Source organism: Podarcis gaigeae (genome assembly GCF_964106915.1).
Source record: "Podarcis gaigeae genome assembly, chromosome: 12".
NCBI classification, from domain to species: Eukaryota; Metazoa; Chordata; class Lepidosauria; order Squamata; family Lacertidae; genus Podarcis; species Podarcis gaigeae.
The window spans coordinates 47,377,928-47,393,859 of NC_139688.1; the positions used below are offsets into that span (position 1 = coordinate 47,377,928).

At 42.4% G+C, this 15,932-nt stretch overlaps 1 protein-coding gene across 4 annotated transcripts; it reads left to right on the plus strand.

Annotated features, from left to right (window-relative positions):
• The first annotated feature begins 11,788 nt into the window (after positions 1-11,788).
• Positions 11,789-15,716, plus strand: LOC310828554 (phospholipase A and acyltransferase 4-like). 4 transcript variants are annotated; one of them, XM_083706174.1, is made up of 4 exons: positions 11,789-11,862; positions 14,234-14,333; positions 14,624-14,892; positions 15,485-15,716. In XM_083706174.1, exons 1-4 carry the CDS (start codon positions 11,854-11,856, stop codon positions 15,581-15,583), a joined length of 477 nt encoding a protein of 158 aa, XP_083562300.1. In that variant the 5' UTR covers positions 11,789-11,853; the 3' UTR covers positions 15,584-15,716. The 4 variants fall into 4 exon arrangements, with proteins under 4 accessions (XP_083562300.1, XP_083562302.1, XP_083562299.1 ...); XM_083706176.1 differs by having other exon boundaries at positions 14,624-14,769; XM_083706173.1 differs by having other exon boundaries at positions 11,790-11,862; positions 14,192-14,333.
• The last annotated feature ends 216 nt before the right edge of the window (positions 15,717-15,932 follow it).

Below are 15,932 nucleotides of genomic sequence, written 5' to 3' on the forward strand. Positions count from 1 at the left end.
AGATGGATGTGCTCTCTCCGCATCTACACGATAGACTTTAAAAGGGTGAGGAGACTCACATTTTGTTCTTTTTCCATTTCAGTGGCATAGCACAGTTTCGTCACACAACAAAGCCTCCAATTTCTCAGTTGCCTTGTTCCCATCCCTCATATTGGTGTCTTCTCCTGACCAGGTGAAGCAATCTAGTAAGGGGTCACAATGTCACAGAACTGCATGCTTGTCTTCCTGCTTACTTCCAAAAGTGTAAAATAGAAACGCAGACTAGGAAACCACTATCTATAAAGTATGTGTAAATAGTGGTTAGTTCTTATCATTGCATAAAATAAAGTGAGGATACTCAAAATACTTATCTGCTTTATGTTTATAATTTCACACAGTGCTCCATTAGAGTGCAAGATTAACCTACAATATAGAGCTTTGCCTAATGAGGCTGTGGAAAGACGCAGTGGAGGGATCCCATCTGGCAATCTGGCAAGAAACAGATTACCTTTTTTTGCATAGTTTTGCAAAGCAGCCATCTGATTTCTCAGGATATAGAGTAAAAAAAAATATGTTGGTGTCAGATTTTTATTATTATTTTTGCCCCCGCTTAGGAAGTCTGGGTTACAAATGGAGGACTCAAATTTAATCCTCATGTGAATTGAGGAGAATTCTGAGGTTAATAGCTGATTGCTTTCTTAATGACACAGACTGGGATCATTATTATTATTTTGTTCAGTTCTGTTTAACTGGAGATTAAGGGATGGAACCCTACTACAAAATGCAGTTGTCCAATCAGTGATACAAAAATTTGCTTGGGAGCCATACCTCTGAATGAGGAATGAATCAAAAAAATTAAAAAATTAAAATGGGTAATGCCACTGTAGCAGTATGTGGAAGTCTTTCAAATGGCTGAAAAACTTCATATTAAAAAGGATAAATATCTTTACAGGTTACTGGGGTGGAGAGGAAAATAAGCTACTGCCAGACAGCTATTTCTTTTATAGACATATTCCAGCGGGACGAGGTTTGGAGGGGGGTATTAGTTTGTGGTTTTCTTTTTGGTTCTTGTTTTTATTATGTATTTTGTGTTTTTATCTTGTATTTTTATGTTATGTACTTGAGATCTACAGAGATGAAGGGTGGCATACAAATTTAATTTGTTGTTGTAATTTCAGTATATGTTTCTCTTTTTTTTAAAAAAACCCATTTGAAATAGTAGAGGCAAAGGTCAATAATATTTTAAGTTTGGTAACATCTGCTCTTTATGTTCTTTCGGCAATCAATTTTTCATTATATTTTGGAGAATTTGCAACATGAACCTCCTGTTCTGCAACATTTGCATTTTAGGTCCTGTAAGAAGAGGATAAGGGTTTTTAAATCTATTTTTATTGAATTTTATCCATATAACCCAAAGGACAAAATAGAACCTCATGAGACAAACAAATAAAAACTAAACCCAACCAAGGCTGGCATGAGATGTTACATTCAGAAGAAAAAATAATAAAGACGGATATTTATAATGAGATGCAGATAGGTAAGTTGAAAGTACCATCATAAGGAATGAGAGAAGAAGAGGCCCATGGCTTGCAAGATACAATGGTACCTCGGGTTACATATGCTTCAGGTTACATATGCTTCAGGTTACAGACTCCACTAACCCAGAAATAGTACCTCGGGTTAAGAATTTTGCTTCAGGATGAGAACAGAAATTGTGCTCTGGAGGCGCAACAGCAGCAGGAGACCCCATTAGCTAAAGTGGTGCTTCAGGTTAAGAACAGTTTCAGGTTAAGAACAGTCCTCCGGAACAAATTAAGTATGTAACCGGAGGTACCACTGTATACAGAAACATAAGCCTGTGACTGAAACCATTAGAAGCACAAAGAGTACCAAGAACAGAAAGGCTTTATTTTACATCAAGTGAAATGTTGAACCGGTTAGATGTTAAAAAAGGTAAAGGGACCCCTGACCATTAGGTCCAGTCGTGGCCGACTCTGGGGTTGCGGCGCTCATCTCGCTTTATTGGCTGAGGGAGCCGGCATACAGCTTCCAGGTCATGTGGCCAGCATGACTAAGCCACTTCTGGCAAACTAGAGCAGCGCACGGAAACGCCGTTTACCTCTACTTGCACTTTGATATGCTTTCAAACTGCTAGGTTGGCAGGAGCAGGGACCGAGCAATGGGAGCTCACCCCATTGCGGGGGTTCGAACCGCCGACCTTCTGATCGGCAAGTCCTAGGCTCTGTGCCATCCGCGTCCCTTGGTTAGATGTTACTTATCCCAAATTTGTTGAAGGACTTGCAGAAGAGACAAATTCCCTTTTTCTGTAAGAAAAGCATATGAGATAAACTATATTCACCACTAAGAATTCAAAGCTGAGCTTGGAAATGTCAGACATCATCTTTGCTTGCGGAAATTATTTGGTTGGGTGGGTGGTTGATTATTTAAGATGGCAGCGGGAATTATTTCTGCAAAAGAGGGGGAGAGAACATCACTTTCTAATTGAAAAGAATAGTGTTATTCGGGTGAGGGCCGAAATTAAGGGGCCCTCACCCGAATTCTGGATGGGTAGCAGCCGTGGCCGGATGCAGCTCCCCTGGGGCACAGAGAAAACAATTTTCTCTTGCAGCTGGCCACTGGAATCTACCTCAGCCAGCCTTGTGGCATTGCCCATCAAAAATACTTATCTGAACCAGCCAATCATGGCCTTTGTTTGGTGGGTGGGGCAAGGACAGCGGATGAAGGTGTTTCAAATGCTTGGAGTGAGAGCTTAAAAAAGGAGAATTTGATTCTTAAAATGGCAGCGTTTAAATTCTTAATTACCAAGAAAAATAAACATTGTCTTCATTTACTCAAGCCCCTTTTCCATAATCAGGTTTGCCTTTGCATTAAGTCATTAATGCCTTAAGATAAAAAGCAATCCCTTTGGCATCCTGATATGTTTCCTCTGCAGAGCGATAAGCACCACTCCTTTTCCATTAAGCAATTTGTTTGTGTCATTCATTATCTGTCATCTGTAAAGAGAATGTTTGAAGCACAATCCTTAGCATGTTTACTCAGAAGGAAGTCCCATTGTATCTGACTGGGCTTCCTCCCAGGGATGTATGCAAAGGATTTCAGCCTAAGAAGGCGTAAAAGGAAATCATTTATTTTTCTAGACTCCTGTGATTTCATCAGCATGAGAGTTATCAAAAGGGGCAGAGATAAGAAGCATTAAGTGTGTGTGTGTGTGTGTGTGTGTGTGTGTGTGTGTGTGTGTGGTTTGTGTGTGGTGTGTGTGTATATGTGTGTGTGTGTGTGTGTGTGTGTGTGTATATATATGTATATATATATAGAGAGAGAGAGTATAAAAATATACACTGTACACACACACACAGACATATACATATTTACACACATATATAAAAGAACTGGCATAACATAACAATGTTGTGTTGCAGCTAGAACAAGGTAGGTGTTTATATTTACAGGATTTATTCTGTGTGTAGAACTGGGCTTCCATGGTGATCGTTTTGGGCACCGTCCAGTCCTTTTGTTCTGGAGCTGCGAAGCCCAGGTGACATCTGCATGCAGACTCGGTGCTGCTGGAGAAATTTGATTCTGTTGACATTCAGAGGCAAATCTAGTTCATTTGGCAGAACCGAAATGCAGCCATCTTTTGCACTTCTCTGAATATTGCAGGAGACTTCCAGAGCCAAGTGGTGTTCTCTTACTAGGGCTGTGCACCAGATTCATCCGAGTCCTGGGCCAGCTTGGGCTTATTTGGAGTAATTTGGGCATCGGTCAAGGTGAGACAGCCACGGATCACTACGGTTCAGGTTTGATGGCTCAAAACAATCTGTGGTGGTTGGGGCAGGGCCTCAAGCAGGAAGGGGAAGCAGGAGTCAGGTGTGAAGCCTTAGCACAAAGGCCAGGACCTACCAGACCAGCAGTTGCATCTTCCACCTGACCCCTCATCCTGCAGGATCAGAGCATTGCTCCAGCAGAATGCAGGCACAGCTTTGAAAGTGGCTTTCCTGCAGAGAAGCCACTTGTGAAGAGCACCCTACAGAATTGAACTGCCCGCTCCTGGTGAAGGAAGCAGAGGTTTTCCTCTCCCAAGTGCTCCCCTGTTGTGTACTGAGCTGAATCCTAGAAAAATCGGATCCAGAATGCAGCAGTCTGATTGGTCTGCAGGAGCCACCCAATTCAGCTCCAGGTGGAAGTGAATCAGCGACCTCATTGGCCTGCAGGAGCAGCCAATCAGGCTCCTGGATGAAATGAATCAGCAACTTGATTGGCCTGCAGGAGCAGCCAATCTGGCTTCTGGAGGAGGTGAATCCACAACCTGATTGGCCTACAGAAGCAGCCCGAAATTAGCCAATCACGCGAGGGCCATTATGTAAATAATGTATATATAGTTAGATGTTTGGGGGAAAGTTTTATTCATTGCTACTATGAGCTGAATAAAGAGCATGAAATTCACCCTCGACTCCGAGTATATTTCACCCCCCTTCCAACAGAAGCAGCTCACAGTAACAAATACAAATGCAGGAACAAAGCAAATAATGCCTTTTGCCTTTGACGGCTGTGTGGCTGGCACAAATTAAGCAGGGTGTTTTCTAACACTGAAATGCAATTGGTGGGAGAGCGTCATCTGTTGACTATCTGTCATCTGATTACTTGTGTGTGACTTATTTTTGGACCTATGCTTCAGCACAGCAGCTTATAGTGTTCTGAACACTGAAATTCACCCACCTAAAGATGAACTTTTTATGAACTGAAAAGTTCATTTGTACAAACTGGAACTGAACTACCTTGTTTTGTACAAGTACAAACTTCATCTGGAACTAGTTCCTTGATTTGGACAGAATGAACTTTTCAAGTACTGGCCACATGGGAGACCTCTCATATTACAAAAGATTCCTAGAGGGTTGGTGCAGAAAGGTTTTAAATATCACTTGGAGACTATATAAAGGAAACAAAAATTAACAGGACACCAACATAACTACAGAAAGTGATCACTGACAGGCATTTGTTATGAAGTTTGTATCTACAGAGCTACCCGTGAGTATGGATAATCTATGTCAGATGGATTTGTAAATGAAATAATTTTTTGCCAAACGAGGAAAAAAGCACCTGGTCTGCACATGCCCCCTATTAGTTTCAGGCTAGTCCTGGATTTCTGTCTCCAAAAGCATAAGAATTTCCATTTATCCCACCAATTCACAAAATAATCAGCCTCATACTGTAGCCTTTTTAATCCATGGGTAGGAAAATGTTGCACCCGAGCAGGGACGAAAAGGAGCCAAACGACACCAAGGGGTTAAAATCCAGAGAAAGAGTTTTTATTCTGCCAACCCCGGTGGGCAGAGGAGCAAGTGTGATAAGTCACAAAACAAGCACGAAGTTCACAGCCATTGCACATAGTTTATATCCCCTTCCAGTTCCCTCCCCTTTTCTCCTCCTTCTTCAAGAATCCTGCCCATGAGTTCCCCTGAGCATGAACAGAAAACTCCTGTCTTGGGACCATTTTTGGACTTTTCCCAGAAAGGGGGTGAGAGGGTTTCAGTGTGTTCCAGTTGTTTCATTCTTGTGCTTTGGCATGGTTCCCGGACAGAAAGCAAGTTTCATTGTGGTTCTTTAGCAAGGCCAGAAGGCATGAGAAAGGCCTGAGAAACAATGGACTGTTCTCTACCTTGTTGCAATCTTTTTTAGTTACAGCAAGCGGAATGCTTAGCTAATGCTTTTTGTCTTAGAGGAAAATGCAGTTTTAAAAATGCTTGAAGCGGCCTGGCTGGGGGGGGGGGGGATTCACAAACAGTTTTAGGGCTTTTTGGGGTAACCCCAACTGTTCCCCTTCAATACTACAGTAACGTTCAGCAGTAGCAGAAATACAAAGTGGGAGAATGAATAAGGGCTTGAGAGGATTACTTACTAGCTGGCTTGGTTGGTAGGTGAAGGAACCTTAAATATACAGGGGAAACATTAACCCTGTTAAATTGATTTGTTCATGGTGCTGCCTTTTATATTTGTTTGAGACTGCTTTCCCCACCTCTCATTAAATAGACTGCCTCTTTTATTTTACATGTTCAATTTACAGTCTACATCGTCCCACTTCCATGTCAACATGTCGGCCTCCTCATGAAGTCTCAGGGCCTTAATGCTGATACCTCTGGAGCGTCTAACAACCCAAATAACTGGGAATTGTGAAACATCGCTCTAATTCCCCCCTTCATTAAAAGGGAGGTATTACATTTGGAATCATGAGGACATTTGCCATATGCTCATTAAATACCGACTGTTAAAAGAGCTTTGAGATTTGAAAAGTGTGTGAGATAAATCCAGGCAGCAAGTAATTGCTTCCAAATTAAATGAGTAATAAAGGTTTGATTGCTCAGTGCGTAGCATGTGAAAAATATTTGGGGGGGGGGTTTTAAAGCGGGGCTTGAAAAGGCGCAATCTGAGACATTATAGGGAACAAAGGATGGCCGTCTTTTTAGTAGGACACACTCCAAGCATTTGGTCTAGCGCCAGACCCAAAAGCCAATTTGGTAGGATTTCCTAAACTGGTATACCAGACCTATTAGAGAGATTTAGTAACTGGAGGGAGAGAGGTGAGATAGGCATGAACCTGGAGTAAATGGCATCCATTTCGGCCTTTGTACATAATGTGCTTGTAAGGTGGCAAAGAGTTCCCCTAAGCCAGGGGTAAGCAAACTAAGGCCTGGGGGCCGGATCCAGCCCAGTCGCCTTCTGAATCCGGCCCGCGGACAGTCTGGGAATCAGCATGTTTTTACATGAGTAGAATGTGTGCTTTTATTTAAAATGCATCTCTGGGTTATTTGTGGGGCATCAGAATTCGTTCATTTCCCCCCCAAAAAAATATAGTCCGGCCCACCACAAGGTCTGAGGGATGGTGGCTTGGCCCACGGCTGAAAAACGTTGCTGAACCCTGCCCTAAGCAGACTTTGCCTAAGTACCCTGTCAAGGAACTGCCATCGGAGCCAGGAGTGGAGGTAAGGCTCCCCAGCGATGCCGGAGAAGGGCCCAACAGGGAGAGAGGGAACTCATCTACTGAGGAAGGAAATCAGCGTGACACCAGGAAGAAAGGGGAGCAGGGGAGGGCTTCGGAGAGATGGCTCCAGGACTCTTCTACAGAGACCAGCGGGGAGAGCACGGGTCCTCTGCTGGCCACGCCCACCCTGCGCAGAAGACTTCCGCGCAGGGAGGCTAGGCGGAGACTTGGTGTCAAAGAACTTTTATGCTGGAAGAAGTTCAGGAAACGCCCACTGACGGATTCTGCCAGTGACTGACACAGCCGCGGAGTAAGGGCTGTGCAGCCAGGGAAAGGTTTAACCAGGCAACTTTGCCAAGAGCAGCGGCAACTTACGCACGAGCAACCCCAATTCCCATTACATACCCATACTATACAGTACTGTAGTATTTGCTGTGGGCATTGTCTCCCCTCAGTGGCAGATGGGTCATGGAGATCAACAGTGTTAAGTATAAAGGGTTTAATTGACACAGAAATGAAAAATGGCGAAAGGTATATTGCAGAAGGTTTAACATGCGGTTTTCCCATGAAGACATTACAGTCGTACCTTGGAAGTCAAACAGAATCCGTTCTGGAAGTCCGTTTCAAAAGAGATTTTAAGGGTCACGATCCCCAAATTTTATTCCAATCCTTGGGAAGAATTTGTGTGTTAGTATCCAGTTACCATGTTTTTAAGAGGTTCCATAGATCTGTAAGTTACATTAAGCAACACAGAGTCCGTTTTAGAAACTATTCCTCCCTTCCCCTACTCATTGTGCTTCTAGAACTTTTCAAATTGTGTTAAGGGTCTCAGAGCTTCATTTGATTAAAATAAATCCAGTTAGTATTAAGATTTGACAAAGTTAAATTTACCATACTTTTCTGTGTATTAGACAAGGTTTTTGTGCCAGAAAAGTAATTTTTAAAATGGGGGGGGGGGGATCTTATACATTGTCAGTGCATATTGGTGATGTGGGCTTGTTTGTTTCTGCTCCCTAGAGATTGTCAGCGGGAAAAAAGCTCAACAGCTCTGGGCAATTTCCCTCCATTTTCTTAAGTTTGAGTCCCCCAAAATAGAGGGTGTTTATCCATGGGGGCGTGTTATATACGGAAAAATATGGTACATGGTTAATAGATAAAGGTTGATTGTTGGTATAGAAATCTCGTAATGTGCATAAACCTTTGGATCCCCAGGGTTCAAATTGCTTATCTCTCCCTTGCTGGGGGAGGGGAGGAATCTGGGTGATGTGATATTGGGAATAATAGAAAAATAATAGGTGCAATCTTAGGTTGCCAGGTTTTCCATAGCCAAATAGTACAATTCTATATTTCCAGTATTGATTGAACTGCTTCCTTATTCCTATGTCCTTAGTGTAAACTTAAACGTAGAAGTTCAACACTCTGATTCTTTTTTGCTCTTTCAGAAGCAATTCTAAAGCGACGTACCTGTAATTCAATGAAACAGGTGGTATCCAGGAAAGCACACTGATTGTGGACAAGTGACAATGAAAAGGAAAGCATAGCCAATACAGTGGTACCTCGGGTTACATACGCTTCAGGTTACAGACTCCACTAACCAAGAAACTTTGCTTCAGGATGAGAACTTTGCTTCAGGATGAGAACAGAAATCATGCTCCAGCGGCGTGGCAGCAGCAGGAGGCCCCATTAGCTAAAGTGGTGCTTCAGGTTAAGAACAGTTTCAGGTTAAGAACGGACCTCCAGAACGAATTAAGTACTTAACCCGAGGTACCGCTGTACTGCAAATAGGTGTGGCGTTGGGAAGCAAATAAAAATCTTCTGTTGGACGACTTCCAGCTCCTGCGACTAAAAAAGGGAAACAGGTTAGTTTTTAATTTTGAAATGTATCAAGCTTCTAATAGTTGGGTGGCATATAGGTGGACGTTTACCTGTTTGTTTTTTATGACTGATTACTAAAATGCCTATCATGACAAGGAGTATAATGTATATGGAGGTACAGTGGTGCCTCGCAAGACGAAATTAATCCGTTCTGTGAGGCTCTTCGTATAGCGGTTTTTTCGTCTTGCGAAGCAAGCCCATTGACAGCTTAGCGGATTAGCGCTATTAGCGGTTTAGTGGCTTTTAGCAGATCAGCTGATAAGCGGCTTAGCGGCTTAGGAAAAGGGGGGAAAGGGGGGAAAAACCTGCAGGAACTCGCAAGACATTTCGTCTTGCGAAGCAAGCCCATAGGGAAATTCGTTTTGCGAAGCGCCTCCAAAACGGAAAACCCTTTCGTCTAGCGGGTTTTTCGTCTTCCGAGGCGTTCGTCTTGCGGGGCACCACTGTATGTGGGAGCACAGGGTGGTGTTTTAGACTGACTCACAACTATTGGTCCATGTGGCTCAGTAATGTCCACACTGATTGGCTGGGGCTCTCTGGGGCTTCTGACAGAGGTCAGAATTTCCCCTGGAGATGTTGGTAGCTGAACCTAGGACCTTTGGCATAGTATTGAGTAAGGCCATTCCCTGTACAGTCCCCCTCAATGAAAGGAAGTGTTGTCCTATTCACTACCAAGTTCACAAGTCCAGTGCGTTAGTTTTTCTCATAGGAATGAATGGTAAAATAAATGAAAATGGGAGAAAACAAAACCAAGTGGTACAGTCTCTTCAGTCCCTGGTGACCCCAGTCGTTGGAATTCAAGCAAACTTTTATTTGTGTCACACTGCCCTGGGATAATGTGGTACATTATTTTAAATGTAAGTGAATATTCCTGATCACATCTACTAAGAGGTTTCTATAAACACTAATCTCAGTATGATACTGCATAGGAAAAAGCAACAAAAAATTACCGGTATACAGTATAAAAATATTTTATTGTAAATTATTCTTATTTATTACCCACCCTCAACTATCAAAATTCAGGATAAAGAGGTGCATTTGCCAGAAGCTATATAATGATGGTGACAGGCACACCTCTGTTACGTTGCTTAGGGCTGCCACAAAAAATGGCCGATTTATATAAGGGGGAAATAGGTCCCTCCTCTTATGAAACATTTTACCATTGAGTGCGCACACAAGTTTTGACGAATAATAATAGTCATTTATTATTTGATGGCCTGAGGTCATCAAAGCAAAGTACAAGATTAAAAATAAAAAAATACAAAAAATAAAGGTATTCTAAAAACGGTGAGACCATTCCTACACACTCAAAAGGCAATGAAACCATTCCTACCAAGGTACAAGTCATAAATGACTGGGTTGTGCCTTGGGGAAAGCCTTCTTAAACAAAACTGCCTCCAACGTTCAGTAATGTTGAACAGAGTCCCATCTGTCTCAATATGTTTTTGCTTCCTGGTTTTGGATCCCATCTGAGATCAAAAGTGACAGAAGCTCTGGCCAAACCCACAACCCATAGCTAGTGCGCTGCTTTTGACTTGATGGGTTACAGATTATTCACATCTGATTTACAAACCCCATTTTTCATGGATGTCAGTGGGGTTCCTGCAAGCATTCCGGTTTTCGAAGTGAGTGTTCCGGTTTTTGAATGTTCTTTTGGAAGCTGAACGTCCAGCAGCCAATCAGAAGCCATGCTTCAGGAGTTGAATGTTTTGGAAGTCGAACAGACTTCCGCAACAGATAAAGACATCCCATTAGCTAAAAACAGATGCATGTTGAATACTTAAAACACACACACACAAATGGGACTCCTAAAATTGAAGGAGCACAGGAGCCACTGAAACTGAAGAAAGCGTGTCACATACCGGTCCACCCATTTGCAGCTTCAGAAATATGGAAATGGTGTTAATACAACTGAGCTCAAATTAGTTACTTGGCTCCAGAGCTACATTTAAAAAGGTAGAGCAAAATACTGGTAGCGAACTATTAATTAGGCCTTATCTGGTTCAGTACTCTTAATTTTCAAATAAATTGGTGGTTGTTTAGCAGCTATTAATAAACCACTCTGAACAGCACATGGTCCTTAATAACCACTTCTTTGAAAGTGGATCGCAGTGACCCTGAGGAAGCTTTTTTCACATGGATTTGCTTAGCATTAGAGTGTAACGGAATTTCATGTGCAGTAGGTGGGCTGCTGTTTCGGAACAATTACAGGGAGCCACAAACATCAGCCACATATCCGTTCTCCAAGACATGTGAACATGGCATTTCTTCATTTTGAAAATAACCAGACTGCCCCATTTGCAGGTGGGAAATGGGAAGGGCCATTTTTTCAGGTGGGGGTAAAGTCCTTCTCCATACTTCTTAAACTTCTGGAAACAAGATCAGGCTGAGGATCCAAAAGCTTCTTGGGAGCTCTTCAGAAGATTTCTAGGGTGTTTAATGCTGTGAATCTTTACCTACAGTCAACGCATATGACTATGCAACTATATCACAAAATGCCAATAGGTCTCCAGTGACTTCATTGCAATGCAAGCAGAACCTGAGGGCATTCTGAGCCCCTGAACTCCTCAATGCTTGGAGAATTGGGACACACACACACATACACACAGAGAGAGAGAGAGAGAGAGAGAGAGAGAGAGAGAGAGAGAGGAAGGCAGGCAGGCAGGCAGACAAACAAAGACACTCATCGTCAAAGCAGGTACAAGGATCACAAAGAAACTGTCTGGAATGTCCTCTAAAATGTTGGGATATTGGGGAGTTGGGGTGGAGGCTCTAGGCCTCTTTGGCATATGGAAAACTATCCTGGCAGGGAAAACTTTTTTCCTGCTGTTTTTCTACACTAAGGAAGTGTTGCCAGGAGATGTTATATTGACGTCAACTGTTGCCTTGCTGAGAACATGATTTTTCAAGGTTTTTTTAAAAGGATATAAAGTGAAACTGAAACTGAAAAAGAAGAAAAGTATCTGAGGATTGAAAGGAGAGGACGGTGAGAGCAAAACATAATGGCTCAGGTAAGAACCCCTTTGAATAGGGGACATTTTCTATCAATCCCCACCCCGTCCAAAATACCTTCCCTTTGATTGTTTTCCCTTTGACTGTTTTTTCAACGTAAGAATTGCCACTTGACTTGCTGTCTGCCATACACTGCTATCTCTGGATGCAAGCCAACGTGCAGTTTAGGAGCAAAAATATCATTGAACACAGTGAGACTGACTTCTGTGTAAGAATACTTAGGATAGTTTTGTCTCTAGCTCAGAGCTTTCCAAACTGCGTGTTGCGACACATTCGTGTGTCGGCTGCAGTGTGTCGGTGTTTTCATGAGAATGGTCCCTGCGCTCCTCCCGGGCTGGAAAGGGGTTAGTTTAACCTCCGGTTTGCTAGTGAAACTGAATTACTGTGTCACAAAATGCTGCGTGTATAAAAAGTGTTTCACCAGCATGAAAAGTTTGGAAAGCTCTGCTTTAGCTCCTTCCCCCTACCTTGCAAGTCAGACTTAGAAAAACCGTGAATAATCACAGGGTCCAAAGGTTGAAAAATTCATCTACTTGTGGGGGAAGAGAGGGATGCTCCTGCAAGCCATAGATACTAAGTTTCTTGCAAAAAGAGAGCTCTGTACTGCTTATATGCCTGTAATTTTATGTAAGTTTTCTTGACTTAAATATTTCTATTTAAGTTAGCTTGACTTTCATTTTTATACTTTATTATGCAATATTTGAACTGATTTTTGTTTCTGCCTTTGGCTCGTTATAAAACCAATAAACATTTCGTCTTTAAAAAGAGTAAACTGCTGGACGCTAGAGCTGGGAAGAAAGGAAAGCAGATCTCAAGATCAGGAAAGAGCTAAGAATAGGGGGATTTCCTCAGTGAAGGGGTTTCCATCTGGCCTTGCAGCATCTTGCAGGAGGTCATGTGGTGCTTTTCGCAGACTTAAAGAACATGAGAATAGCCTGCTAGATCAGGCAATGGACCATCTACCTAGTCCAGCATCCTGTTCTCATAGTGGAGCAGGTGGCGCTGTGGACTAAACCACTAAGCCTCTTCGGCTTGCTGATTGGAAGGTCAGCAGTTCAAATCCCCGTGAGCTCCCATCTGTCCCAGTTTCTGCCAACCTAGCAGTTCGAAAGCACACCAGCACAAATAGATAAATAGGCATTGCTGCGGGGGGGGGGGTGTCAGGTAAACGGCATTTCCATGTGCATTCCTTGCCTGCTCACTTGCCACTCTGGCCCTGCCTTCCCTCACTCAGCGCCAGGGCTGCCACAGCTGGAGGAGGGGTGGTTGCTGTTGTAGCAGCAGCGGCAGGACCCAGCCCTGCAGGGCGGCAGGTGCCTGCTTGCTTGTTGCCCGCCCCCCTTCCCTCACTAGGAACATGGAAGTGTGGCACTCAAAATGGAAGTTATACTCAGAACAGAGCATGTTCGGCTTCTGAAAAAGGTTCCAAAACTGGAACACTCATTTCCGGGTTTGAAATATTCAGGTTCCAAGTAGTACAAGAACTAGGCTGTTCGAAAACTGAGGGACCACTGTATTTATTTTCCCCGATTTGAACTGTATTTATTTCCCCCAATTTGAACTGTATTTATTTCCCCTCCCCATTATAAAAATCCCATTATAAAATCAATGAACATTTCATCTACTTGCACTGGCTTGCTGATTGGAAGGACAGCAGTTCAAATCCCTGTGAGCTCCCACTGGTCTGTCCCAGTTTCTGCCAACCTAGCAGTTTGAAAGCATGCCAGTGCAAGTAGATAAATGGGCACTGCTGCAGCAGGAAAGTAAATGGCGTTTCCATGTGCTCTGGTTTGTGTCACGGTGTTCCATTGCGCCAGAAGCGGTTTAATCATGCTGGCCACATGATCCAGAAAGCTATCTTGTGGACCTTCCCATTGCAGTGGTACTTATTTATCTGTTTGCACTGGCATGCTATCAAGCAGGTACTGCTAGCAGCAGTAAAGGTTTCATAAAATGAACCATGGACGGGGGAGAAGGGAAGTCAATGGAAAATGTATGGTTTGTATTTTGGCTTAATATTATGGGCAAATTTGTAAAATTGAAAATGATAAATACAATAAAAAAGATAACGATGCCACAGAGTGAGGTCTGGGAGAAATATTTGTCCTCTAGACATGGTTGGATTCCAGCTCCCATCAACCCTAGCAACTATGGCTAATGTCCTGGGGTTATGGGAGTTGTGGTCCAGCAACATCCGGAAGGCCACAAGTTCTCTCTCCCTGAGCTACAGTATAAAAGAAAAGGCTGCCTTCATGGCTGTGATCCTATGTATTTGGGAGTGTGTTTCATTGAACCTAGTGGGACTTACTTCTGAGTAAACCTGCACAGCTGTTTAGCCAAGGAAAACATGGGCTCACTTTCTTCTTGCAGAACCCAAAGCCTGGGGACCAGATTGAGATTTATCGATTGGGTTACCAACACTGGGCTATCTATGTAGGTGATGGATATGTGGTCCACCTGACTTCTGTAGGTAAGAGCTTCTCATTATTTCCTAGAAAGGGTGGTTTTATGAGAGAGAAGAATAAGATAGAGAACACTGGCAGATTACCCCTGAAGAAACACAGCCCTTGGGGGGGGGGGAGGTTCCCCACCACTGGCTTAGGCAAGATAAGAGTGACTAACAATTTTTAAAAAAATAATAGTATTTGTCAAAACAACAACAACTGATGTCTTCTTGAAGACAAAGTTGTTGATGAAATGTAGGGAATCCAGGCCTAATGGTCACTGTTCCTGAGTTTCTTTTCTCTCTCTGTTCTTGAGATAAGGGTGTGGAAAGTTCTCCCCCTATTCTCCTGTCTCCCTACACAATAATGGGAGAGGTGAAGAAAGAAAAGCTTTCAAAAATGGCAGGAAACGACTACTGGAAGGTCAACAACGAGAAGGACAGAAAATATAAAGCCAGGCCTGTAAGCGAAATAATTAGCACTGCAAATAAACATGTTGGGAGGAAGATATTGTACGATGTGCTCGTGCAGAACTGTGAACATTTTGCCGCCGAACTACGATATGGCAAACCTCACAGTAGACAGGTGTGTAGAATTCATTCATGTTTTCGTAATGGCAATCTGTGCTGTGATATTGAAATTCATTCTTAATTCCTGATCCTGGAAAAATTAAGTGAGATTAAGAAGCCGGTAATTTAATTTATTTTTATGTGGATTTAATTTCTAACCCCCATTTACAAAGATGGGGAGCAGAACGGAACATTTACTTGGAGTATGTTGAAGTACTGCAAACCAGAACAACAAAAAAATAGATATCATAACATTTAAAAATAACTTCAGTTCATACATTCAAATTGTCTGAAGTGACAAATGAGAAGATTAAAAACTCCGAACTCAGGTTTCCAAATTAATGACAGGCTTGTAGCCTGATGAAAAATGTTGGGTCTCTATTCCTTAAATATTTTGCACCACAGCATGTTCTGTTACTTGGAATTAATTTTTAAAGCATATTTTAAACCCAGAGTTAATTGTCTTGGAATCTGAGAGTTTCAAATCTGGCTATTTTCTGTCACCAAAAGAAACATTTAAAGCAATGTTTCATATCAACTCTGTTGTGAGAAATGAAGGACCATCGGTCACTGTGAATAAAAATGCTTAAACCTCTTATTTTTTGCAGGTGGAAGTCGGTCTCTGGGCGACATTCGTTGCTACTTTAGGAGCTGTAGTCACGGGTGCAAGCTTGGTAGCAGCTGCAATCATTAGTAAACGCCATTAGTTGGTGTTCAATATATGAAGAGACGTGTGAACAATCTAAAAGACTGTTGGAGGAGAATCCTAGGCTGGCTTCTAAGAAGATCCCATTTTAAAAGAACAACAGTTATTGAATAAAAATAGAAACATCAAATCAATCAAGAGTTAGGTTTTAGGGGTTAACTGCGGTAATGGACAAGTTAAAGGAAAACGAGTGTTATTAAAATTAAATTGAAACAAGGTGGGGATTTGCTAAAAAATTTATTGACATGAGAATGCAGGAAGGGGAGGTATGAGGAAGTCGGGAAAGTAAGGTATATGAAATTAAGATCTGAAAGTATATGTGTTTTATGTTTTATTGTTTTGTATTTGTT